Source organism: Thalia democratica, chromosome 4 (genome assembly GCF_965202585.1).
Source record: "Thalia democratica chromosome 4, ktThaDemo2.hap1.1, whole genome shotgun sequence".
NCBI lineage: Eukaryota > Metazoa > Chordata > Thaliacea > Salpida > Salpidae > Thalia > Thalia democratica.
Genome location: NC_139168.1, coordinates 24,615,057 through 24,641,962, shown reverse-complemented (window position 1 = coordinate 24,641,962; position 26,906 = coordinate 24,615,057). Strand labels below are relative to the sequence as shown.

Here is a 26,906-nt window from a genome sequence, read left to right as displayed (position 1 = left end):
TCAAAAAAGTTGGTTTTTAGTCAAATGGTTAAAATAAGAAAAAACGATTTACTCAATGATAATTTAATGTAAAATAGTGTAACAAAGTATACAGCGTGTGAAGCTTTTAAGAACAGGAACATTAAATCATGATTTTGTGAAACACGAGATAGGGACTTTGATGCATTAGACCAAAACTAAGAATAATTAGAAACTTTTTGTTAGTATGTGAAAAAGAGGTTACACGTAAATACAATTTTTAACACAACAAAAAAGGTATTAGTAAATAAATATTAAAAAAAGTTTTAATCAACTAAGCTCATATTAGTAAACAAATATAAATTTGCTAAAAAAACTTGTTGGTGTTAAAAAAACAAAAATATTAAAACCATCTAAATTTAACCAACAACTAATCTATTTGTTTGATTTAGAATAAAAATAATGAAAATACTCCTATGAAATCTACGCAAAAGTCTTCAGTAGCTGTACAGACGTGACAATTGAAAATCAAGTTGCAAAAAGGTAGGTTGAAACAATATTTTGAGATAAATGAAAATTTGGATTGTAAAAAAAAAACAATACGAATTTCGACGACTAACGAGCGATCAGAATAAAAGTTAAAATTTAGAACAAATCTAAAAAACGAGTGGAAAGAACTAGCAAACAAGAGCAGTGAGTATTATTTGATATATTTGCAATTCGCGACGGGCAAGTGGTTATTCAACAGCAATTAATATGGACTAACGTTTAGCAAGAATAACTTGTAACTTTTTTTTTGTGGATAAAAATAATTGAAAATTTTGCTTGAGTGTAAATCAATTAAAAAAAGAAGTAAAACTGCATACTAAACATGTCACTTAAACAATCCATTAATAAATCATACCAATCCATAAGTGAAATAAAAACAAAAAACCACTAGAGCACTTGAATATAAAAACTACTAATATATAACAATTATAAACTTTATTCTGCAAAATTACTATTATTTTTTGTCTTTCTTTTTTTCTTTTGATTTATTGTTTTTAACTTTTTTCTGATCATCAGTTTTGTTTTCCTTGCTTTTCTTTGTCATCTTGAACATTTTCTTAACCTTAAGTTAATTGTTCTTTCAATATTAATACTTAAAAAAATAGGTTGACATTTTTAAAACTAAAATACAATATAAGGTTAAATTTATTTAACTAACTCACCTCAAAAAATAATTTATATATATTTATTTATTTATTCATTATTATATTATGGTTAAATAGTATAACTTTGAATAGTTTTATTTATGTATTTAAATAAAAATTCAATGAAATAAACATACTTTTAATTTTTTCTTCTTTTTAGTCTTCTTCATTTCTTTTATAACTTTATAAGCTTCGTCCTCCTCTTCTTCTCTGTAATATACATAAAAAAAGTTAAATAAAAAACAATTAAAAAAATACAAACAAGAGTTGTTTGTGTTTGTAGTTTTATCAAAAACAGAGAGAAGTTTATATTATGTTGCTTGAATATGTTGTTTTAGTGCTCAAAACTCTATAAAAAACATAACAATATATATTTGTAAAACAAAAACAAATAATAGGTTATATGTGTATATATTTTACTCATAATCTTATTCTTTAAAATAGATATAATAACAAAAGCTTATATTAAACTTTTAAGAACACGTATAAAAGTAAATCAAACAAAGTTTGAAGTTATATTAACAAAACAATCACTTTAATCCTTTTCGTAGCATTTAAATGCACACTACTTACTAATTAACAAAGTTTTGCACAAAGTAACATGTTCTTTAAAATTTGAAGAGAAAAGTTCATGTAAAACAACTAAGTGAAAACAGTTTAAAATTTTTAAAAGTGATACAGTCATCAAAAAGAAAGGGTTAACTATGATTCTTATCACAAACTAATCAAAAAATTCAAGCAAACAATTGACACCGAATGTACAAAACTTAAAACGAACGTTAAGATAATTTAAACCTTCAATAAAACTAATTGAGTCTTAGCTAGTAGTCTGTAAAACATTAAAGAATATAATAATTTTGTATAATTAAGATATAAACACTAACTTTATTCTTTGTTCTTCGATATCTTCAGTAACCTTATTTCTTTCTTCCACAACTTTAACTAGATCTTCCAACAATTCATTTTCCCTCGCAACATCTTCTGGTGATTTTTCGCTTTCTAATAAAATCAATTCCCATTAAAAACTTTTTTAGTTTACTAAACTATCTACAAATATAAAATAAGAATTTTTTAAGGCGAGCAAACTTTTATTTTTACTTGGTAAAAAAAAACAAAGTAAGCAAGAAGACTACCCTTGAATAATTATATATTATTTACAAAACATAACAAACCTGGTTTATTCATGAGCTTTCTAATTGTGAATTCAATATCAAGCTGTTCCATATGAAGCTTCTCTTCCTTTATTCTGTCAATGATATGCACGATAAAAAACTGGTGTTTGAGGTAGTTTTATATAGCGATGAAAATTAACTAAATGCTTAAATTTTTTTGGAACATTTGCAACAGAATGTCATAGTTTCAAAGTTAAACTTATCCTACATTACTAAAAACTTGTAAGAAACTAAATGAAACAAAACAGTTGTATGATTCCTACAAATAAGTATTAATTTTGTGAATTTATTTGTAAATTTATCAAAACTTATTTAACAACGTAATATTATTGCAACTCACTGAAACATGAGAATCGTTTCAGATCTGATCAATTTATTTTTGTCCTGAACTATCTGAAACCACTCTTTTAATACTTCGTCAGAATTTTTGTTTATTTCCTTATCTGCAATATACTTATTATAAAACTTGAAACAATTTATAATAGGACCTTTTATCAAAAAATAAAACTGAGTACAAAGTTTACTAACAAGTATGAACTTGTTTAGAATTTGCCACATGTAACTTATAAAAACTATATTTTTAAAGTTCAAAGTACAAACAGTTTGTTAAGTTGTATTAGTTTGTATGTTGTTTTTATTAGTATTTTGTAAATAATAATTGTTTAAGTAAAAATCCACAACAGTCTTGTAATTAGCTGTAAACCTGTAAAAGGTTTCAAAATGATTTGTTTTGCACTAATACACTATTATTATAAGATAATTAAATTTTTTATATTTTTAAACAAGCTTCAATGAAGAATTAAATCAAAAAAAAACCTATCTACAAAATTAGTTTCAATGCTAACAACAAGCTAAAAAGTATTTGAAAACAGACAAAATAAAGACATGATGTTTATAAGAGAGTTGTAAATCAATATTAAAATACTGATTTCAACTTAAAACTTTTGTGCCCAAGTTTTTTAGTATCTAAATTAAAATTTTGATTAGAGTTAAGTAATAAGTATTTTAAAATGATGTAAGACTTGCCTAAAACATTAAAATATAGTATATAAAATTAAATTTAGAATGTGAATTGTAAGTACAACATTTTATAAAATTGATACAGCTTGCAATGCAGATTTTATAGAAAAAAAAAGATTATTTGTTTATTTTCTGTAACTATCTGCATTAGTCTTTAAATAGCTATTTATTTAAAAATAATTTATGTATTCTTATATTTTGTAGGTTTATCATTTACTCAATACTTTGGGTTAAATTATAAGTCCAAATATTGTTAAATGAAAAAGTTTAATTTTAAGCAAATACAAAAAACTATGAAGTGCATATACTTCATGTCTGCAATCTATATCAAGTTCAATCAAAGAAAAATTTTAGTTTTAAAATATACAGGTCACACGTATTAACATGATGACGTCATACTTATTACGTTTATGCTACGTGCTTTCAAGTTCAAAATGTTTGCAAATACGTGAAATCACAAAATTCAATGCCAAGGTATTTCTTAAATTTAAATGTGCAAATCTTCTTAACAAAAATATATTAGTCATGAGATTAAAAAACCTTTGCAATTTGAAGCCTTATATGCAATATTGTAATCATGAAAAAATATAGTAGTCGGTTAATTAGTAATGCACTATACGTGCTTTAAATTTTGATTTTTATAACATAAAACAAACGAGATAAGTAAAAGTGAATTTTCAATTGTTTGTAAACACAATACGATATTTGTTTGTTTTATGTTGTTTACTTGAATTTCAAACAATTATAATAGGCTAATAAAATTTAAGGAAGTATATTTTTTTAAGAGTTAAAATTAAGCTTTAAACAAAAAACAGTCTCGCTTTGGATAGTCTGCCATGTGACAAAGTATACTTTATTACACTAACTTTTCACGAAAATCTAGTTTTGGCGTTCTAAATGTTTCAAACAACTTTGCAACTTTAATTAAATTGTGCAATTACCTTATATAGACATTTTTGCAAAAAAAAAATTCTACAGTAGTTTATTTAAAAATGGCTAAAGCTAATTAAATTACAGTTTATTTTTAAAATGATTTTTTTTATGAATGTCAGCGAAATTATGTTGTTATAATCCTTAAGAATTTAACTTAAGCACTGTTCAGTACATTTGCTATTGGAAACTTCCAATTATCAGCTATCAAATAACTTTCAAGCTTGTTAGTACAGATCCGTATCAAATATATTCAATCATTATCAATATTTCACATACTAATTACTACAAACCCGGATTTCTCAGTATATTCTCCAGTTTAATGCCTCTCTTTTCAACTAACTTCAGTTTTCTGTCGATTGCTTTTATTTCTTCCATCAACTTCTTCTCGTTCAGCGATTCTTTTATCTGTACAAAACCTTGTTTTAAATTAAGTATTGCAATTAAGTGTTGCAAAATTGTTAAGAAACTAACAGCGATAAAAATAATAAAACTAGAAAAACACAAAAAATGAATTACAAACATACTTTAGGTGTTTTCACATATTGAATTTTATTAAGCATTTTAGATTATTTTAAGTATTTTTTATGAGTTTGAATATGATTTTTAAGTTCTATATATGTAAGAAACAAAAGTAAACATTAAATTTAAATATAGGTATAATACTGAAAGTAAACTTATATTAATCACATGTGGTTATTTTAGACAAGCTATTTTTGATTATAAACGTTATTTAAATGTAACAATAATAAAACGTTATAAAAACAAAAACCTAATACAGAAACTTTTGAATTTTTTTTTTGCATATAGTTAATACTGAGCGATATAATTGAAAGGCGAACATTAAAAAATGTTTCATGGCAAGCCAAGCATATAATGCACCTTTTATCGAGTTTATACTAATGTTACACTGATATTAACACGAAGCTGAAAAGGTTATACATGACATTTTAAATCAACTACTACTGTGTATATTTTTATTGAGAATAAAATGTAAAAAAACAAATAACAACTTTACTTGGTTAGTAGTAGAAAAAATTAAAACCAAGTAGCTATGATAAAACAAACATCTTGAGATTATTGGACTTATTAGTAGTTACAAAACAGGAAACAATCATTACAATGTCATTGGTATATCAAACTGTTCTTAATACATCAATTAACTTCATGATTTGAGTAGTTGTTGATAAAGCATTTTTATTATAATTTTTGTACTGATAATTAGTTTTCAAAAACTGAAAACATATAGCATGTTACAAGCTTCGGTATGTTAATAATTATAATCGTATATTAAACTACATATTAATGCAAAAAGACTTTACGTTGTTCTATACTAAAAGAATAAATAAACTGTTACGAAACGATGAAAACTTATTGGTACTGTTTTTTTTTATAGCAAAAAAATTTTAACTAAAAATTTAGTGCAACGTTGCCTAATAAGTAAAACTTAAAAATTAATGACAATATTTCTGTGAAATAACTTTCTACAACTTTAAGTTTTAATTTTAATACTTAATCAAAACTAATACAAATTAATATATTATTTAGTAAAAAGTTTATAACACTTACAAACCTGTCTTTTAACAATGGGAAACCCGAAACCTGGAGCCTGGCATGATTAGAAATACAAAACAGATAATAAGTTAGGGGTGTCAGTGTGTTAGCAATTATAAGTTTACAATTATTATTATTTTTATTATATAGTAGAAAAATATAATTTTACTCTTCATTATTAAGTATTCTTAACAGTATTTCTACTTTTAAGTTATACGTCAAAACTAATTATCAGTGATATTAAAAGTGCACATATAATAAGATTTATAAATAAAGAATAACTAAGTTACATTTGAAGTATTAAAAACAGATGACAATAAATTAGCATTGTCTTCCTTACAAAATAAAAAAACAAAACTGAAACTTTGGTGCAAAGTTACTTTAAAATTCTGTAATATAAGTAATTCTGTAAAAAAACTTTCAAAAACTTCTAATTTTCATCTTAACATCTAATAATAACTAATACAATTTAACAATTTATATTTTAACAAAAAAATATTTTGTATTATTTACATACCTTTCATAACTAACCAACTTAAACTATATTATTTTTAATTAAAATTAAATTTATACTAACTTGTCTTTTAACAATGGGAAATCCGAAGCCAGGAGCCTGACGATGTTCGTTTTTATTTTCCTCTTCTTTAAATAAATTATTCATTATGCTTAAAGTGGAATGAAAATTTAAAATCATAATACAAATAGTACCTACTTCAGACATAAATCTAAATGAAATCATTTGTGCTACGTTTTAACACAAATGTAAGTTTATTCATGATAAGGTATTTTTATATTTTTGATATCAAACAATAAAACATTTTGCTTATTAAAAAACAAAAAATATAGCATTCAAAACTGTTGTTAATAATAAAAATCACCTTCTAGTTAATTAATATATTATACATATAACAGGGTTGCCAAAGGTTTTTGGAAAATTACTTTCAAGTTTCTAATTTCTTCCAGGTTTTCAATAATACAGTTTTGGGGTCTATTTTTAGTATAAAATTAAGTTTAAGGTAAAATATTGTCTTAATCAGCATAATAACATTGAAAATATATTTTTAAGCTACTTTAAATGTGCTTTAAAATACAAAAATTACAATAACCAAAAGAAAAATCTATATGACAGATTTTTTGTGTCAAATTGAAACTTCATGTACAAATAACTTAAATTTCCAGGTTTTTTCAGTCTAAATTATTAAATTTTAAAGATTATTTTGTAACCCTCTTATTTGATTTTTTTTATGAAATTCATATTTCGCACGCTTTAATCTTTGTATCACAAGAAGAGTCTACAATGTTTTCAATATGTTACCATCTTTGAAGATGGCTTCAAATTTATACACTTATGCACCGCTCATATAATAAAGGCTATAGAATTGTAGAGGAATGATGCGAGTTCATATATAAATTAGACAAAAATCGGTAGGACTTTTTATGTGTACTATTTTATGGGCACTATTTTATGTGTAGAATTGCTGCATTCAATTTTTGATGTGATGTCATCAAAATTATGTGTAGTATTTAGATGTTGCTGCAATTAAGTTGCTGCAATTAAATGAAAAATAAATTACTGTCCAGGCCTTATATAAATATAATGGATAGTTTTTGTAGTTTTAAGTTTATAAACAAACAAATAAAATATAACTTAAATAAACATAAACCAAGAGTATGATTTATTTATACATTTATTTAAATAATAATTTGTAAACTCACAGAAGTAGTGGCTAGACTTATTAAAAGATTATGGATAGATTTTTTCAAGTAATTTTTAATAAAGAAAAAAAAAACTTTAATACACTTAAACAAATTGTTTGATTTATATGTATATTTATGTAATTTATTGTTTTTATACTAACAGAATTAATGGCTAGTCATATAATAAGTAATTTTTTTTTTTTTTTAAGATTTTATAAACAAAATTCATAAATTAAACTTGAACACACATAAACTGTTTGATTTTATTCTAAAATTGTTTGATTTATAGTTGTATATACGTGATTTGTATTTAGTAAACTTATAAAGTAGAGGTTCGACCTTATGTGTACTACTTTATGGGCACTATTTTATGTGTACAATTGCTTCAATCAATTATGCCCATAATTTGATGTGATTTTATTCAAATTATGGGTAGTATTGAGATGTAGCTGCAATTAAGTTGCTGAAATTAAATGAAAAATAAAATACTGTCTAGATCTTATATAAATATTATGGATAGTTTTTGTAGTTTTAAGTTTATAAACAAACAAATAAAATATAACTTGAATAAACATAAACCAATAGTATGATTTATTTTTACATTTATTTGAGTTATATTTTGTAAACTGACAGAAGTAGTGGCTAGACTTATTAAAAGATTATGGATAGTTTTTTTATGTAATATTTAATAAAGAAAATAAAAAACTTGAATACACTTAAACAAATTATTTGATTTATATGTATATTTATGTAATTTATTGTTTTTATTAACAGAATTAATGGCTAGTCGTATAATAAGTAATTTTTTTTTTTTTTAAAGATTTTATAAACAAAATTCATAAATTAAACTTGAACACACATAAACTGTTTGATTTTATTCTAAAATTGTTTGATTTATAGTTGTATATACGTGATTTGTATTTAGTAAACTTATAAAGTAGAGGTTCGACCTTATGTGTACTACTTTATGGGCACTATTTTATGTGTACAATTGCTTCAATCAATTATGCCCACAATTTGATGTGATTTTATTCAAATTATGGGTAGTATTGAGATGTAGCTGCAATTAAGTTGCTAAAATTAAATGAAAAATAAAATACTGTCTAGATCTTTTGTAAATATTATGGATAGTTTTTGTATTTTTAAATTTATAAACAAACAAAAACAACTTGAATACACATAAACCAATAGTTTGATTTATTTTTACAATTATTTAAATTATGTTTTGTAAACTAACAGCCGTAGTGGCTAGACTTACTAAAATAATATGAAGAGTTTTTTTTATGTAATATTTAATAAAGAAAAAAATTATTTGATTTCTAATTATATTTATGTAATTTATTTTTTTTGTACTAACAGAACTAATGGCTTGGCATTTTATAAATATTTTGGATATTTTTTTTAATTAAGATTTGAATAACAATATTAAAAAATAAAAATTGAACACACATAAACCAATTGTTTGATTTATACTTGTATAGATGTAATTTATATTTACTAAACTTATAGAAGTAGTAGTTTGGTCTCATGTGTACTATTTTATGGGCACTATTTTATGTGTAGAATTGCTTCAATCAATTATGCCCATAATTTGATGTGATTTTATTCAAATCATGGGTAGTATTGAGATGTTGCTGCAATTAAGTTGCTGAAATTAAATGAAAAATAAAATACTGTCTAGATCTTATATAAATATTAAGGATAGTTTTTGTATTTTTAAATTTATAAACAAACAAAAACAAAATAACTTGAATACACATAAACCAATGGTTTGATTTATTTTTACATTTATTTAAATAATATTTTGTAAACTAACAGAATTAGTGGTTAGACTAATTGAAAGATTATGGCTAATAAATTTAAATTTTACTTATCTAACACTTAAGAAAATAAACTTAAACAACTATAAAAAACAAAGTTTAAAATAAGTTGTTATTTTAATGAATAAAAGATAAATCACTAACAAGTATATTGATTTTTTTTTCTATTCTTACAAAATTTTTCTGTTAATTAATGCTTTCTAAAGATCTACCCTTTCAATATAAAAGTAAGTAACGTGTAAAGAAGTAATAAAAAAGAATAATAAAGAATTAATAACGAAAGACACTTGTATTACAACATTAGCAGATTAGCAAAAAAACTAACATGATTAACCTATCTTTAAATATTTATTTGATATGTAGTAAAAACGTATACTTGATAAATAATAAAGAATTTAGATGATAAATGACTAATACCTTGTTTAGAACTTTTTTTGGTATACTAAAACTTATCAAATTGAAAAATAAACACAAAGAAGAACACTTAAAAAAAATTTGCTTAGTAAAAAAATAAGAAGCAGTAATAAAACTAATACATAATAATAACTTTATATTTTTTTTCTATTCTTACAAAATTTTTCTGTTAATTAATGCTTTCTAAAGATCTACCCTTTTAATATTAAAGTAAGTAACGTGTAAAGAAGTAATAAAAAAGAATAATAAAGAATTAATAACGAAAGACACTTGTATTACAACATTAGCAGATTAGCAAAAAACTAACATGATTAACCTATCTTTAAATATTTATTTGATATGTAGTAAAACCTATACTTGATAAATAATAAAGAATTTAGATGATAAATGACTAATACCTTGTTTAGAACTTTTTTTGGTATACTAAAACTTATCAAATTGAAAAATAAACACTAAGAAGAACACTTAAAAAAAATTTGCTTAGTAAAAAAATAAGAAGCAGTAATAAAACTAATACATAATAATAACTTTATATTTTTTTTCTATTCTTACAAAATTTTTCTGTTAATTAATGCTTTCTAAAGATCTACCCTTTTAATATTAAAGTACGTAACGTGTAAAGAAGTAATAAAAAAGAATAATAAAGAATTAATAACGAAAGACACTTGTATTACAACATTAGCAGATTAGCAAAAAACTAACATGATTAACCTATCTTTAAATATTTATTTGATATGTAGTAAAACCTATACTTGATAAATAATAAAGAATTTAGATGATAAATGACTAATACCTTGTTTAGAACTTTTTTTGGTATACTAAAACTTATCAGATTGAAAAATAAACACAAAGAAGAACACTTAAAAAAAATTTGCTTAGTAAAAAAATAAGAAGCAGTAATAAAACTGATAAATAATAACAAATTTATATAGATTTTTTAAATCATAAATCATCACTTGTAATATAAAAAAAAAACCTCAGAGTTAAATTTTAAAATAAAAAATACTTAAAACAAACAATCTACTGGAAACTATAACCTTATACATTAAATTATCTTATACAACAAAATATTAATACTAATATTATAAATTATCCATTAGTTAATTTATATAATGTAGCTCACTGGTCTGTTTATAATTTAAATTCAACTAATTATACTTGAATGTTAAAACTAAAACATAACAAAAAACCTCAGACTTGACTTAAAAAAAAAACAATCTAATAAAAACAAAGAACTTATAAATAAATTTTTACACTAATTAAGGCAATAAATATGTTTTTGAAATAGTACGTGTTGCTATAATTCTTTTTCTGCTACCAGGTTTTTTAGCAGTACCTTGTAGGTTTGTAGGAATTTTTGTTTTGCCAGTGTCAGATACAATGTATCTGAACGAATTAATAATAAGATCTTTATAATGTTTATTTCTTACTTGTTTACTAAATTCTTGAAATTGATGGTATGAAAAAGAGTTATATATTTTATAATCTCCTTGGTTAAAAATTGCAAATTTTAGATTGTCATAGTGAAATTTAACTATCGACTTCAGATAGTTTATTAATTCAGCTATATTGGTCTTATTCCAGCCCACATAATTTTTAATGACGTGATTCATTGATTCAGATTGGTTTGTTGTCAAAGCAGACAACAACTTTTTTTCCCACATTGGTTGCTTAACAAAAATAAAAATTTCTTCTATCAGTTTTTGTAAGTTATCTTCTGTTTTTTTATCCATTGGAGTGCTTAATATATCCATTTTTGTTTCTGCGAAGCTAAAGATATTTTCAGAAAGAATTAAAGAATTGAATTGTTGTTTTATTTTTGTTTTTTTTGTAAAATTAATATTTGATTTTCTTAAATTGTATATAATGTTTTTACTTATGTGTAAATGACATCTGAATTTCAAACTTTCTGGGAATATTTTATAGACTGAATTTATAAGAGCTTGTTCCCCATCTGTAACAAATGATAGTTTGGAATAATCAAACTCAGGGAAATAACTGTGTATTTTAGATTTAATAAAATTAAAAAAATGATCGTAGTCCTCTTGCTTAGATTTTTTGTGCAGAAAACATGGACCTAGAAACACAGGTTACAGTTATTATTTCTGAAGGTAACTTCATTGTTTTTTAAAGTTATAGCTGTAAGAAAATGAGCTCCTAAATTGAAAGTTCTATCGACACTTAAAACTGATCCAAGATCTTTTGAACATGTGATCATGTCAAGAAATTGGTCTTCTGTGAAAAGTACAAACGAAGACAAGTTATCATGTACATTATTAAAATCCGGGTTGTTAAATTTTTTTATATACTGAACAAATCCATCACCAACTTTTTCAAAACAGTTTTCCAAGTCATTAGCAATATTTTTTTCTTTAAACTCTTTGTGCTTATTATTTACTCTATATTTAGTATTTTTGATAGTTTTAGTTGATACAATAGGATCATCAACAGTATTCTTTATTTTTTTACTTTTTACATTTATGTCATCTTTAACTTTTTTAATTGACATTGGATCAACTCTTATTTTTTTACATTTCATGGGTTGTTTACCTATGTACTGAAACAAAGCTCTTTTGATTTTATTTGAAACTATAACTGTAACTATTCTAACAAAATTTTTCATTATGTTTATGTTTTGTTTTATACCATACAAATTTAACTATGCCAGTTTCTTTTATTTCATCTGATATTTTTATTAGAGTTTCTACAGAGCAGGATTTAGACTTTTTGAAAAAAAAACCATCTTTTTTATAAACTTAAGAAAAATTTGATTTTAAGTAATACAATGTTTTATAGTTTTTAGTTTTATAATCCCACTCCCCGCAATCATCATAAAATTTAAAAGGTCTTTTGCTATTTGGAAAATAATAATTGTTCATGTCAACAACAAATTGTTTATTGCTTTTTATAACGTTTGGTATTTTATCAAAAACTTGATCACAGTTAATTAATAACTCATATATATCCTTGTTTCGTTTAAATTCTCTGTAAGGTTTAATAAAGACATTATCCAAATTGTTTTCTAATTCATTGTTTTTTGTATCTTCAATTGAAACTGATTGCTCAATGTTATTACCCTTATTGTTTTCTTTTTGACCATGAACAGTTTTTAAGTTATTTTTTGTTTTACTATAGTTACTTTTAAATTCTTTATAATCAGCATTATTTACAAAATCATTTTCATCAGAATCATAACTTGAAAAAGATTGTGGAGCTTTATTAATTTTATTTTGGTTTTTAATATCAACAGTTTTTATAGAAGGTTTTATTTTAGCTTCCTTACAAATGTTTTTTTATCATCACTATCATTTACAAATTCATCTTTATCATTTTCATCATTGTCAAGTAATATAACTCCATCGCTATTAATATTAAAATTATAACTTTTTTTAGTTTTATCAACTAAACTCACAAAATGATTAGGCTGCCAATAACGTTTTGTTTTGTCAAAAATTATGCTTGACCATTGAACATTAATGATCACTTCGCTACCAACTGCTTCACAATTATATATTGTGTTAAGCACTTTAGCCGTAGTGTTTTTTAATCCATTAACAAAGGGATAAAAAGTACTTATGTGAACCTTCAATGCCATTGCACTGCAAGCAATATGGGCCACCCCCATCCAAGTTTGTGGTACTCCAACTTGTAGCGTCAAGGAAAACACAGAGTCTGATACAAAATACTTGTACTTCTCTTTGATTTTGACAACAGTTTCTGTATTTTTCAACATCCAAATAAAAACTTGGAGCCTTAGGTTGTGGTGATTGTCTTCAGTACCATATAGTGACTGTGAAATAGCCTTGAAGAGGCAGTCCCCTGCTCCAGAGTTTTTAATTGGAATTAACTCTGTAGGCAAACCAAGTTGCAATTCTAAGGCTGTTTTATCAACTTCATGAGTTTCATCAAAGTGTACACTTTTTCTAAACTCACTAAGTGACCTCAAACTTAATCTGGAAAATTCGCTAAAGAAAAGTTTTTTAAACTCATCTTCTGGCAAGTGTTTCAATTTACTAATTAAAGAAAAAAACTTCTTGTGTCATAGCTATTAAAAAAGAAACCTGTTACAAAAAATATATAAAACAAATTTAGTAAATGATCTTATTTGTATGGTTTGAACTAAGGTATAAATTGCTTTTTACTGTTTTACAAAGTTCAAATTATTTTTGATATTTAACCAGTCAAAGGCAGAAACCAAAAAACATAGTAAAATTAAGAAACTCAAATATAAAGCAACTAAGATTACTGTGCAAGAACTAAAAACTACATAATTAAACTGTGTAATAACTGATACCAAAATACAGGGTTGTCACTCATTTTTTAATTTTTTTTCCAAATTTCTTCCAGATCTTTAAAAGTACATATTTTTGGGTCTTTTTTTGTGTAAAATTAAATTTAAGGTAAGATGACTATGTTAAATAATATAAAAAAATAAAAAAAATCCTGTAGAGCTACTTTAAATCTTTTTTTTTTAATTTCTGATGATGAAAAAAAAAATCTTTCTATGAAATAGATTTTTTGTGTCAAATTTAAATTTTACTACTAAACATGTTCAAACTGTATAAAATTCCAGGTTTTATGTTTAAAATTCAATGTTTTTCCTGGTTTTGTTCAAAATTTCTTAAATTTAAGGTTTTTCAGGTTTTTTTTTCCATAAATTTACAAACTCAAGGTTTTTCTATGTTTCCAGGTAAAGAGGCAACCCTGAAAATAATATCAGGGTTGCCACACACTCAGGGAACTCAGGGAATCTCAGGGAATTTTCAAACTGTAGAAAATCTCAGGGAAACTCAGGGAATCTCAGGGAAACTCAGGGAATTTTGAAATTTTCTTTCAACTCAGGGAAACTCAGGGAAGTTTTGATTTTTTCTCTAAATTTCAGGGAAGTTTTTGAAAATCTCAGGGAAATTTTTTTCTAGATCTAGAATGAGGTTTAGTTAATCCAGTTTCAATATTTTGTTCAAAAGTAGTAATTTTTATTATTTAAGTGGTTATTTAGAATTTTTTTAGCCTTGCGGCTAGTTCTTCAATATTCTTAGTATTAACATTGTAGTTTTTTAAGTTTTAAATTTATATTTACTTAAGTAAAATCAAACAGTTTAGAGAAATGAAAGTTGTTGTTAACTATTCATTGAAAAGTTCTAATAAACTTTTTATTTTTAGTTACTTATGTAGTTTAAAAAACACTATGTTGTACTATTAGTTCTTATTTTTAAATAATAAAGTTATTTGTTATTTGTTTACAACTACTTGTTTTCAGTAAAAAAAATTAAAATGAATATAGATTAGTTTTGTATTACTTTTGTTAAAAAAATAGAGGTCAAATTTTTGTTTACAAATAATAATTTCAAAAGTAGTAGCAGTAATGGTAATTAATTTTTTAGTGTGAATGTTTTAATATATTTTGAACTGACTGCAGAAGCATACACATACAACCTTCCTTTTATTATTAAAGAAGAAAAATAAGAATGAGGTATTAATAATTTGTGTTAAGAGAATAATTTTTTTTTAAGATTTGAAAATACTCAGGGAAACTCAGGGAAATTTAAGGTTACTCAGGGAAATTTTTGGTCACTCAGGGAAGATTTTTTGGCTCAAAGAGTGGCAACCCTGTAATATTACTATTAATAAAAAAAAAATTAATGAGCATTATAACAAATACTTTAACCTAAAAAGACCAACTTAACAACTGTTTTACTACTTATATACTTATTTTCTATATTTTACAAAAAAAAGTTAATATTAATTCTGTTATATAGTCTTCTATTTTGCTGCTGACACTTTTACTTCTTTTAAGTTTTAAATCTTGTAAAAAACTACAAAATATTTTAAACAATACAAAATATATAAAATGTTAAAATTATATTTTTTTGAAAAAATATATTTTGTAATATATTATATATTACTTTTATAGTTAGAAATATAAATTTCCAATATGAAAAACAAAAACAAAAAAAAAAATTGATCAATTTTTATGAAACAATTAAAAGTTACACACCAATTTTTAAAGTGATTTGGCTATTTAAATAAAACAAGCATTCAGAAACTTAACCATAAGCAAATTTTTAACACTTAAAACACTAATGTAAATTTTCAATGTTTTGTTTTAGTCAGTATTGTTTACATGGAATAAACATAAATTTAAATTCAACATTTTAGAGGTTTTTATACTTACAGTTTTTGTTTGTTTACAAAAGAAAAATACAAAAATTTATTTCACTTAATTGCAGCAACTTAATTGCAGCAACATCTAAATACTACACATAATTTTGATGACATCACATCAAAAATTGAATGCAGCAATTCTACACATAAAATAGTGCCCATAAAATAGTACCCATAAAAAGACCTACCCGACAAAAATGTTGTTGATTAAAGCTTAATTACGTCACTTTACATTTTTAGTGCAATTATATCTCAACTTAATAAGTTTCAAGTAAAGGAGAGCTAATTTGAAATAATATTATCAAAACACATTGTTTGAAAAAAGATTTCAATAACTAAATTGTTAGAAATGTTTCTACTTACTTCTGTTTTTATCAGGCAGCTTGGGTGATGCGACGAACCTGTAAACAAAAAAACGTAAACAATTACAAAAAAAATTTAAAAGAATTTTATTTCAAAAAAATATTCAAACTTGTCGTCCTGCAAGTTGTTCATGTTTGCTTCCCGCATCTTCCTCTCTACCTCGTCCTTCCAACACGGAGCCTGCTTCTTTCCCTGTGACGTCACATTACTTCCTTGTGACGTCACACCGGCGGGGGGTTGCGGCGCCCTTTTCGTCTTGGGGCTCGGCGCGTTTGCGGTTGTCGGAGGCAAAGGGGCTTTTTTCTTGGCACGGGTCCTGGGCGTTAAGGGTTTCTCTTCGGGGGTTTTTATTTTTTCCACAAACACCTCCTCCTCGCTACCAAACGGGTTTCCGCCAATTTCTTCATCTTCTTCTTCGAACGGGTTATTTCCCTTGACCGATTCCTTGTCGGAACTTTGTTCTTCAAAGGGGTTTTTCCCGTTTTCATCTTCTTCGTCTTCTGATTCGCTGCAGTCGGAATCGAACGGGTTCTTCGACTGGTTGTTTTTTGGGGGATTTTTCTGCGCTTGCTCGCCGTCTCCTTCCTCGAACGGATTTCGGCTTTGAGGTCTGTTTATTTCTTATATAGTCAAACAAAAAAAAAACAACATTGTTAAAACAAATTTAGTTTAAGCATAAAATTTTATTCTGCTAAATTTGTAACATGCTGCGAATAAAAAAGTGTAAAACAAATAATTTAAACCTCACTAAGAAAAATTGTGAGCTTTACACAAACTGCGCCACTAACTTTTGAGGGGGTTTCGCGGAAAACCTGGCCGATTTTGCCTGCGTCCGTTCCGTAGCTACCGGCTTTTCGACGGTGCGAGCTCTGGCCACCGGTTTCAGTCCTTTGAAGATGCTGGGCGACCCAGGCGGCCTATCAACTACTTTCTCCCGCCGAATCAAATTCTCCTCAACTTTCTGCTTCTCATTGTTTTCTTCAAAAGGATTCGAAGATTTGCTTTTTTTAACCTCAGCGTACACAGGCTCGGATGGTGATTCTACGTTAGGGTTTTTCCCAGGATCGAGATCAACTTCTTCAGAGGAGGAACTCGAGGAGAGGTAGGGGCCGTCGTAATCGTCGTCGCCACTGGAAATTTCTGAGGAGGAAACGTCGGAGGTGGTGGAGAGAAAATCGATGGTGGAAGCCTTGCACTCACGCGATTGGTCGCTTTTCAGGCTCGAGTCTTTCGATTGGTCGTTTGTGAGGTTGGAGGTCTGTGATTGGGCGAGAGGCGATATTTTCTGCTGCTTGGCGAACAGCCGGCTAGATCCGCCGTATATTCTTTTCATTGACAATTTCCTGCATAAAATACATATATCATGTATAATGTATAAAAAATTTCGAAGTGTGAAACATACTTAATGAGATGAAGAATATGTTTATATGTACGTATAATTTTATAAAAAGTTAATTTTAAATATATTTAGTGTATATAATTAGTAAAATACTTAGTACTGTATCGCAACAGCAGTACCGCGACAGACTAAAATTTCAGTTTCATTCTTACTAAAACTCAACAGGCCACGTGGAGAAGTAACCTTAAAAATTAACATTTATTGTTTTATTGCAGTCAAAACAGATTATAAATCCGAATTTCACAACCCAATGCCTGAGACATTTTCAACTACAAAATAGGATTTAACAGAAATTGTCAGTTTCAAAAAGATATTAGAGTTGTTTGAAAATAGTTTTCTGGTGCTAACATGGCAAAAATAACCTTACGATTGTAAATAAGTACAACTAGTTTAAATGCCTGCGAAAATAAATTTATAAAAATGTGTAAAACATTAACATTCAAATGTAATAAACTTCTAAGTTTGAAGCATGTAAAAAATAAATGTAAATGTTGTTATAAAGCAAACAGAACTGTGTAATATAAAAACGTTGATTACCTGTGGCACTGCCTGTGATAAACTTTTCCGTTTTCAACGACCCTTTCAACCAGGAACACTCTTTTACCGCAAATTTCACATTTCGTCTCAGCGTGGCTGAACGGGCTGTTGTTCTGCGGGAAATATTTAAAAGTTGACTGATTTTGTTTTATTTTTAAAATATAAATTGTTATAACTTTTTTTAGTGTTAAATATTAAATTTTGATTGTCAATTTAGTGGTAGCAATTGAAATAAGTATGTATTTACAATTTTATAATATAAAGTATTAAATAAAATTATTATATAAATTTATTTTTAATCATTCCGTTGATAAAAAACAAAACTTTGAAATTTACCAACAATAAAAGTTTTATAACATGGGGATAAAGATTTTAACATTGTCGTAGATAATATATATAAACTATATAAACTTTGTGTGTTTTACATTTGTATCATATATGTTAACCTTATAGTCTAGTAGAGAATATATGACTTTGATAGCTTAGAAAAACTTCTCTGCAACAACTATGAAATGCCAAACACGATAGTAAAAAATCAATATTAAACCGAGAATAAATTTCATTCGACCTCAAATGAAAACTACGTGATAAATTATAACAGAGAAAGTAAATCTAATAAATTTTCGGACAATGTTTTTGAATACGTGAAAAATAATATTAAATTAATCAGATATTCCAAAAAAACAAAACACAGCAAAATGATTAAAAAGACCAAGGTATCAATAACATGTTCAATAAATTGTTTGTTTTGTATTTTTTTTGTAGTGAACTTTTAAACTACTAGATAAAAAATACTGTTAATTTTGAGTTTACTAGACAGTTATCTAGTTTCAAAAAATTCAATATTTAAAATTCTTTGTAAAATTATGGCAAGTACTTTAAAATAGCTTCTGAAAACAGGTTTACTTCATAGAAATCTGAACTAGTTTAAACTACTTAAATGTTAAAAACTACAACCAAAATCTGCAAGAAATCAACAAATTATAATAAAAAAACTATTTTCTAAGACTATAGTTAAGTATTAAGCGTATAGAAAATATTTAAAAGTTAAAGTTTAAAAAAAAGCTAACATATATGGTAATGCAAAGCACTAAAACTTAAAAAAAAAGAAAGATTAAGTAATTTATAGTAAAAATTTATCATTAGCACTTTAGTTTTTTACTATAACTATATTCAACTTTATCTGTTTGACATTTTTAATAATTATATCTAATACAAAGTAGACCTAATAATTTTATAGTAAAACCATGACCACAATATAATTAGAATTTTTAATATTTAAGATACGTTTTTTTTACATATACTTATAGAAGTGCACCAATTTAAAAAACTAACCGTCTCATTTTCACTTTCTTCAGAAAATGATTTTCTTGATTGATATTGTAACGCTTTTTCTTGCATCTGTTCTATGAGTGTAAAAAAAAATTATATAAGTTAAGAACACTAACCTTAAAAAGTAAAGTAGTATTTCGAGATTTAATATTTCTAAGCTCTATATATTAAAACTATGATATAAATCTATACCGTATGTATTACACTTATTAATTCTGAGAAGTTTGATGAACTATTCATTTTTTATAATTTACGATATATTATTAAACAATAACTAAATAGTTTTGTAGTGTAACATAAAAGCTGTATTTTATTCTTCAAATTAAGATTATTTTATCTATTATCAAAAACTTCATTACAGTAACCTCTCGCATCTTTACGCACTCGTGACGTTACGCACTCTCGTTTAGTTACGCATTTAAGAATTCTAAAAAATTCAAAAAAAGTTTCTTTTTAATATTGCACAAATTAGGTTTATTGTTAGTTTTTGATAAAAGTATGTTTTTAAATGCTAACTCAACTCTCTTTATCTTTAGAATTTGTAAACTTATGTTCCTTGATTAATTGATAAACATTTAGTTATACCTTAGTATATCAGAAGTTTTCTTAACAATATCAGATTAAAAATTCTGAAAGAAACACGACTGTGTTAAATAATGAAAGTATAATGAAATAATGACAGTTTGAAACACAAATAAATAATACAGCACTCTCGCTCTATATATAAATAAACATCTATAAAAGAAACATTTTTCTAATATATTTTAGTTCAAAAGAAGAAATCCATTACAGCACCAAATGCATTTTTTTGTAAAGGCTATAGAAGCAAATTTTTATAGACACCACTGACCACACCATTTTTTAATTGTAAACAAATGCTTAATTATAAATTGAATTTGCTAAGTAGAATAGAATATAAATGTTAAGTAACAATTAAGTCACATATAAATAAAGATAAAATCTACTTATTATAAATTAAGTAAAACTTTTCTACAAGTATTATTTTTTTATATATAAATATAATTTATTTTTTTTTAATATATGTATAGTTTTATCTTTAGTTTTCATATTTACAAATAAAGTAAACAAATTGTTAGAAGTGGGAAAGTCCCCAATCTTCTTTTAACAAGAAGCAATATCAAAAAACAGCCATTATAGTAAATATATTAGGTACCTCTCGTATCTTTACGATCTCTCATATCTTTACGCATTTTTTCTGTGGACACAATGTGCGTAAATAAGCGAGAGGTTACTGTACAGGTATTTTTTGATTTTTAAGAATGATACTTAACCAATTTAGTTGTTATAGTATTTTTTTGTAAAAATGTTATGCTTTTAAAATAACTAATAAATAGCTTTTATTAAATTACAAACACACTTTACATGCGAAAATATTTTAGTGCATAATAGTGCAAATACAGTCTAACTCAGGGTTGCCACTCGTTTTTTCAAGTTTTTTTTCAGATTTTTAAAAGTTCACAATTTTGGGTTTATTTTTAGTTTTAGATTAATTTCTATATAAAAAACTGTATTAAATAGTATAAAAACATTGAAAAGATACTGTGAAGTTACTTTAATTGTGTTTTTTGTTAAAACTTTTTTTTGATGATGACAAAAAAATCTTATTTATATGATAGATTTTTTGTGTCAAATCGAAATTTTACTACAGATAACGTTAAAATTATTATAAATTCCAGGTTTTTCCATGTTTCATGATCAAATTTCTAGGTTTTTCCATGTTTTTTTATAAATTTCTCAAATTCCAGGTTTTTCCAGGTTATTTTTGCCTAAATTGTCGAATTCCAGGTTTTTCAAGGTTTAATCAGGTTTCCAGGTAAAGTGGCAACCCTGTTAACTAAATATTTATTTCACGCCTAAACTATTCAAAAATTTTTAATCCTTGTAAGAGCTTTAAGTTTTGTCAAGTTATAAACTGTATGATGTAAAAAATAATGCTAGGATTTACAATTCTATTATCTTTCAACATGCTATATTACTCAATTATTATTTTTCTGTACATCACTAAAAAAAATTAAGAAACTTATACTTAGGCATCATTGGTATAAATAAATGCTCAAGATTATTTTTTTATACAGTAAAACTATCTTTGCAAAGGTTATCAATTAAAAATGATTGATTTGTCTATTACAGGCAACATCAACTCAGTTTAAATAAAATATACTAATCATACAAGTTTGAGTTAATGATAACTGGAAGTAGAGTTGTATATTAATCTTGTCAAAAGTTGATATCAAAAAACAAATTGAAGTTTTCTACATTATAAACTTTATCTTACAACTTTATGTTCAGGTTTCTTTTTATTGCATTTAAATGTAAGCCATAGGGGAGAAGGGTAATGCAGTTTTTTTTTACAACTTGGTCTTAATTTTTGAAATTTTAAAACAAGCTTTCAATTTTTATCCAATTCTTGAACTCAAAGATTGGGTGGATCTAAGTTGGGTAGATGAAAACAAAAAAAAAATTTTCCTAGATATTTTAAGCAATCATTTCAAAACTGTCCTGAGTGACCAACAGTTGTCTTAAGTGACTTTGAACTGTCCTGAGTTTTTTTCAAATTCTTAAAAAAGTTTCTTATTCTTTTTTATCTTTTCAAAATTAATAAAAGTCAAACAAAACTGGTTATAAAAGAACAAAATATTTAAACTAAATAAACTAAACCTCATTCAGGTCTAGAAAAAATAATCCTGAGGTTTTTTTTAAACTTTTAAAACTATCCTCAGTCTTTATAAAAAACCAAAACTATAATCAGCCAGAGTTTAGAAAAAAATATCCCAAGTTATTCTGAGCTGTCCTGAGATTTTCAAAATACCCTGAGTTATGCCGAGTTTCTTAAATGTGTGGCAACCGTGTCTTGTATAGAAGCTTAAAATATCAAAATTATAGATTAATCTCTTAGAATACCAAGCAAAATACAATTAATGACAAAAAAAAAAGCTTAACTCAAGAGTACACATAATCTAAAACATACTGGAGCTATTTTATTATGCATATAGCTATAAGTTTCTCTAAAAAAATCCCTTTAAAAGTTTTCTATATTTGTAAACAACTATTAATTTTTTGTTTTAAACTTCAGCTAAATAAATAAAAAAACATGTAAAACAACCAATATTAGGTTTAAAATACTAGGGACCTCAAACTTTCAAAAATACCAATTATAACTTTTCATTAAAGTGTAAAACTTGATATTTTCAAGAAGTTATATATAATATACAAAATTTCAATATATAACTCAATATATAAAACTAATCTAAAAACGGGTACTTTTTTCTCAGACTTCAAAGTTGTTTGAAGTAAAATAAATTTGAAGTTGATCAAAAGTTTGAAGAGATAAACTATTAGAGATAAAGTAAGTATACTATTATTTTTAGTTTGCACCCTCTGTACAACACCTGATTACTAGTACTTTAAGGGAATGCATTTGTTCAACATAATTTTGAAATTTACACAGGAACTTTTTAGTTTTATACTATTTTTAAAATAAGGAGCCAAAAAATTAAATTCTTTCTGTTTTTTATTAATGATGTAAATTTAGTTACTACTAATTATGAAATTTAAACTTTTATTGACTTAATTGTTATGTTTTAATAACCTTATGTTTTACTTTTATATGATAATAGATTCTTTATGTTTTTCAATGTACAGTAATTAAATCACTTAAATATAAGAAACTAGTTATATTTCAAGAAGTTAATTAAAAAATTAATATACACAGAGAAGATATATTTAATAAATTAAATAATTTTACTTACACTAAAAACAAACAATTATTGTTTCGGATATCAGTCAAAAGTTAAGCAAAATAAATATTATAGATTAATTTTTTTTAAATGTTTTACATTTTTGCAATTTTAGCTTTGTTTCCCGTTTAAAAAGTTCCTATGAAAAGTTCTAAATTTTGTTGAACAACTGCTGCAGGTTAAAGTTGTAGTACCCAAAATCTATATAACTTTAATATCGAAAATTCCAAAAAGTATGTAGAAGATTCCTAAGCAGTTAAAAGCACCTATTAGTCAAGATGAAGCAACAAGAATTAAAAAAAAAAAACAATTGTAAAAATAAACAAGATAGACCCCAATCTTTTGCCTTATGAGAAACTGTTATGATTTTTTTTGTTTAATAAACGATCGAATCAATAAGATAAAAGTTGTAAAAATCTTTATATTTTATTTATAATGATAATCAAATCTCTTACATGTACTTTTAAACAACAAGCTTGATAAAAAATTACAAAAAAAAGGTTCACAAAATAAAAATAAATACATTACGTTATTAAAAATATCTAAAAAACATGGATTTCTTTAGTTGTGTTAAGACTATATTAGAAAAATTCAATTTAAGTCTGTACAAGTATTATAATTATTATTTAGCCTTGAAAACTTCATGTAAACATTATAGATAAAGTCTGTTACAATTTTACTACATTTAAAAATGTTCTAAACAATTTGACAACTTAAACAAACAACAAGTTTATTGTCAGATCTAAAACACAACAACCAAAAACTCAAACCAACTTTTTTCCTCGGGGCTGGCCATCTTGCTGAAGTGGTGATAGTACTGCTGCACGTAAGTGATCACGCTCAGCCTGTCCGGCACCTTCATCACAGCCATGTCACGAGCGTCCAGAAACGCTGAAATTCCCAGCTCCTTCTCGGCAACTTCGAACGCGAGCTTGTTGTTCTCGTACACATCAGCTTCTTTCAGCTTTGAAAAGTCTCTGTGCAAAATGGAATTTTATTAAAGTTGTGATTTCAAAACTTTGTAGTAGCATATATTAATACAATTCAATAAATAAATTTGTTCAAAATTTAAAGTTTGATATGAAAAAATAATGCCAAACTTAAAGAGTCTTTGTATTCATTCAAAATAAAATTGTTTAAGTTCAGATTTCAAAAAACTTTAGTGGTATATATGAACAAAATAATTCAAATTCTATGATTTGTTTAAAATTTACAGTTTGACATGAAAAAATAAAAGGTAAATTATGATCATTAATTAAAATTAGAAGTTCTGTAAGAAATATGAAAACCTAGAGCAAACCTTGTAAAAAAATTCACAAAACCTTTGGCCACCCTGAACTTTGAAAAAGCTACAATAATTTATCTTTTTTAAAACATATTACCTGGAATTATAGCCTAACATAAAATTAAGCTTAAATAATCAATGCTTTGTTTAAACATAATTGATGTACTCCTATAAGTAACTACAGCCAATGGTAAAATAAAATCCAAAATGTGTTTAATTTTGTATTTAAAAACAAATAAAATTAAAGTTATTATCAAAAAATTTAAATTATTTGCTTACTTAAGAACAATTCATTTTACTACTTTTACGTGTTTATTGTCTTACAAAAGTTGATCATGATAGTGCCTATTATTAAATATAAAAAATTGAACTAAAGCAACATGAAAATTCTTGTAACATAGGAATAGTATTTAATGTGAAGCTCTTTTAAGCACTAATGTAAAATACTAAACAAAAGCATTAGTTTTTAAACACTAGTACACTTACATAATACTTTGAAATTAAGTGAAATGACAGTAAAAGATAATGTTATTTTGGAAAACTGAAATTAAATAAGTTTAGATTAGGGTTTTTGCAACTGGGCCAATACAGAAGTTTTGGGGGCAGCAACAAAGGGGTGTGAGGGAGGGGGGCTGAGGTCATAATTTTAAACTTACATTTATCAAGTAACATAGCATTTTAACTACAACCAGAATAAACTTAGGTAAAATGTAACATTTGATAATAATGTAAATCTACCATTTAAAAATTGCTTATTAGTATATCAGGGTTGCCATTCTTTCAGTCAAAAAATCTTCCCTGAGTGACCAGAAACTTCCCTGAGTAACCTTAAACTTCCCTGAGTTTTTTTTTAATCCTTAAAAATTCATTATTTATTAAAAAATTACTATGTTAATTCAAAGAATATTGAAGAACTAGCTGAAAGGCTAAAAAATTCTAAATAAGCACTTAAAAAAAAAAAAATAAATAATGTTTTTGAACAAAATATTGAAACTGGATTAACTAAATCTCATTCTAGAATTCGATAAAATTATCCCTGAGATTTTTAGAAAAATCTTTAAATTTTCCTGAAATTTTTAGAAAAAAACCAAAACTGTCTTGAGTTTCCCTGAGTTAAAAAAAAATCAAAATTCCCTGAGTTCCACTGGGTATCCCTGAGATGTTCTATGTTCTATAACTTGAAAATTCCCTGAGTTCCGCGAGTGTGTGGCAACCCTGGTATGTTGAATATCAACTAACAACCTTGTTTTCTTACATACAGACCAGGATTTCTTTGATATGGCAACATTGCCTTTTTTGAGTGATATGGCCCTTTTTGGGCAATTATAGTTAGTCGAGGAAATATAACTAGTAAGGGGGAAAATATGGGCAAAATTTTGAAATTTTTGGGGTAAGGAGGCGATAACTAGTAAATTGGCTACAACTAACTTACAACTCTGTATTTTTGGGTTGTTGATAACAAGTAAAAAAATATCTAAATATTGACAGGAGATTAGAAACTTATACTAGATATCCTAAGGTTAGTCTGCTAATCCCTGTTTAGAGGGGATTATTGGTTAATTTTCCTGAAAAAAACGCAATAAACCTTGGAAATGAGTTTAGGAAACCGTGATAAAGACAGTAGGAAGTTGAAATAAAGCTGCATATTACGTGAGATAGCCTTATAAAGAGGTTGAATGTTTTCAAAAAATACTTAGTAATTAAAAAAAAAAGTAAAAAACAAACTTTTAAAACTCAAGTTAGCTTATAAACTCTTAAAAACTTAATCTCATTAATAACATAATTTATTCTCAAAAGTAAACTAAGCTTAAAATTTGTTAACTTTATGAGATTTACAAAAAAGAATACATTTATAATATTTATGTGATGAAACACAATTTGAAAAAAAAAGAGTTTTGGAAATTTTTATATGCACAAAAACTTTCAGAAACATTGAATGAACATTTTTACAAATTAATTAATTATTTTTTATTGTAAAACCTCCACTTCAAATTTGCTATGATGAGTGAAAAATAAAAAGTATTATTTTTTCAGAAGTGTTGAAATCAAATATAATTTCATATTTAATTTATCTAAAAGGTATGTATTAGTTTGTCTTAAAGATATATTAAATTATCAATTGAATATTTAGTTAACAAACTCACATTAAGTCAGGTCGAAATTTATGAATCAAAGCACAAAAAGCAAGTCCGTTTCTCCAGCTGGTGGTCATGTTCCTTATGCTGACGCCGGAGTACTCCAAAGTGTTCAGCTTGCACCATCTTTGTAACGCATTAACCCCCTGAGCTGACATCAAAATGTAATTTGA

The 26,906-nt window shown here is 25.4% G+C and overlaps 1 protein-coding gene across 1 annotated transcript; it reads right to left on the bottom strand.

Moving 5' to 3' along the window:
- Nucleotides 1-52: 52 nt before the first annotated feature.
- LOC145834727 (uncharacterized) lies at nt 53-26,906 on the bottom strand. Its single transcript, XM_082942231.1, has 14 exons — nt 26,743-26,906; nt 24,088-24,290; nt 19,559-19,629; nt 18,224-18,336; nt 17,076-17,630; nt 16,397-16,897; nt 16,288-16,325; nt 6,405-6,469; nt 4,567-4,681; nt 2,664-2,766; nt 2,324-2,397; nt 2,036-2,150; nt 1,289-1,361; nt 53-1,069 (listed from the first exon to the last, which is right to left on the bottom strand). Exons 1-14 carry the CDS (start codon nt 26,889-26,891, stop codon nt 962-964), a joined length of 2,283 nt encoding a protein of 760 aa, XP_082798357.1. The 5' UTR covers nt 26,892-26,906; the 3' UTR covers nt 53-961.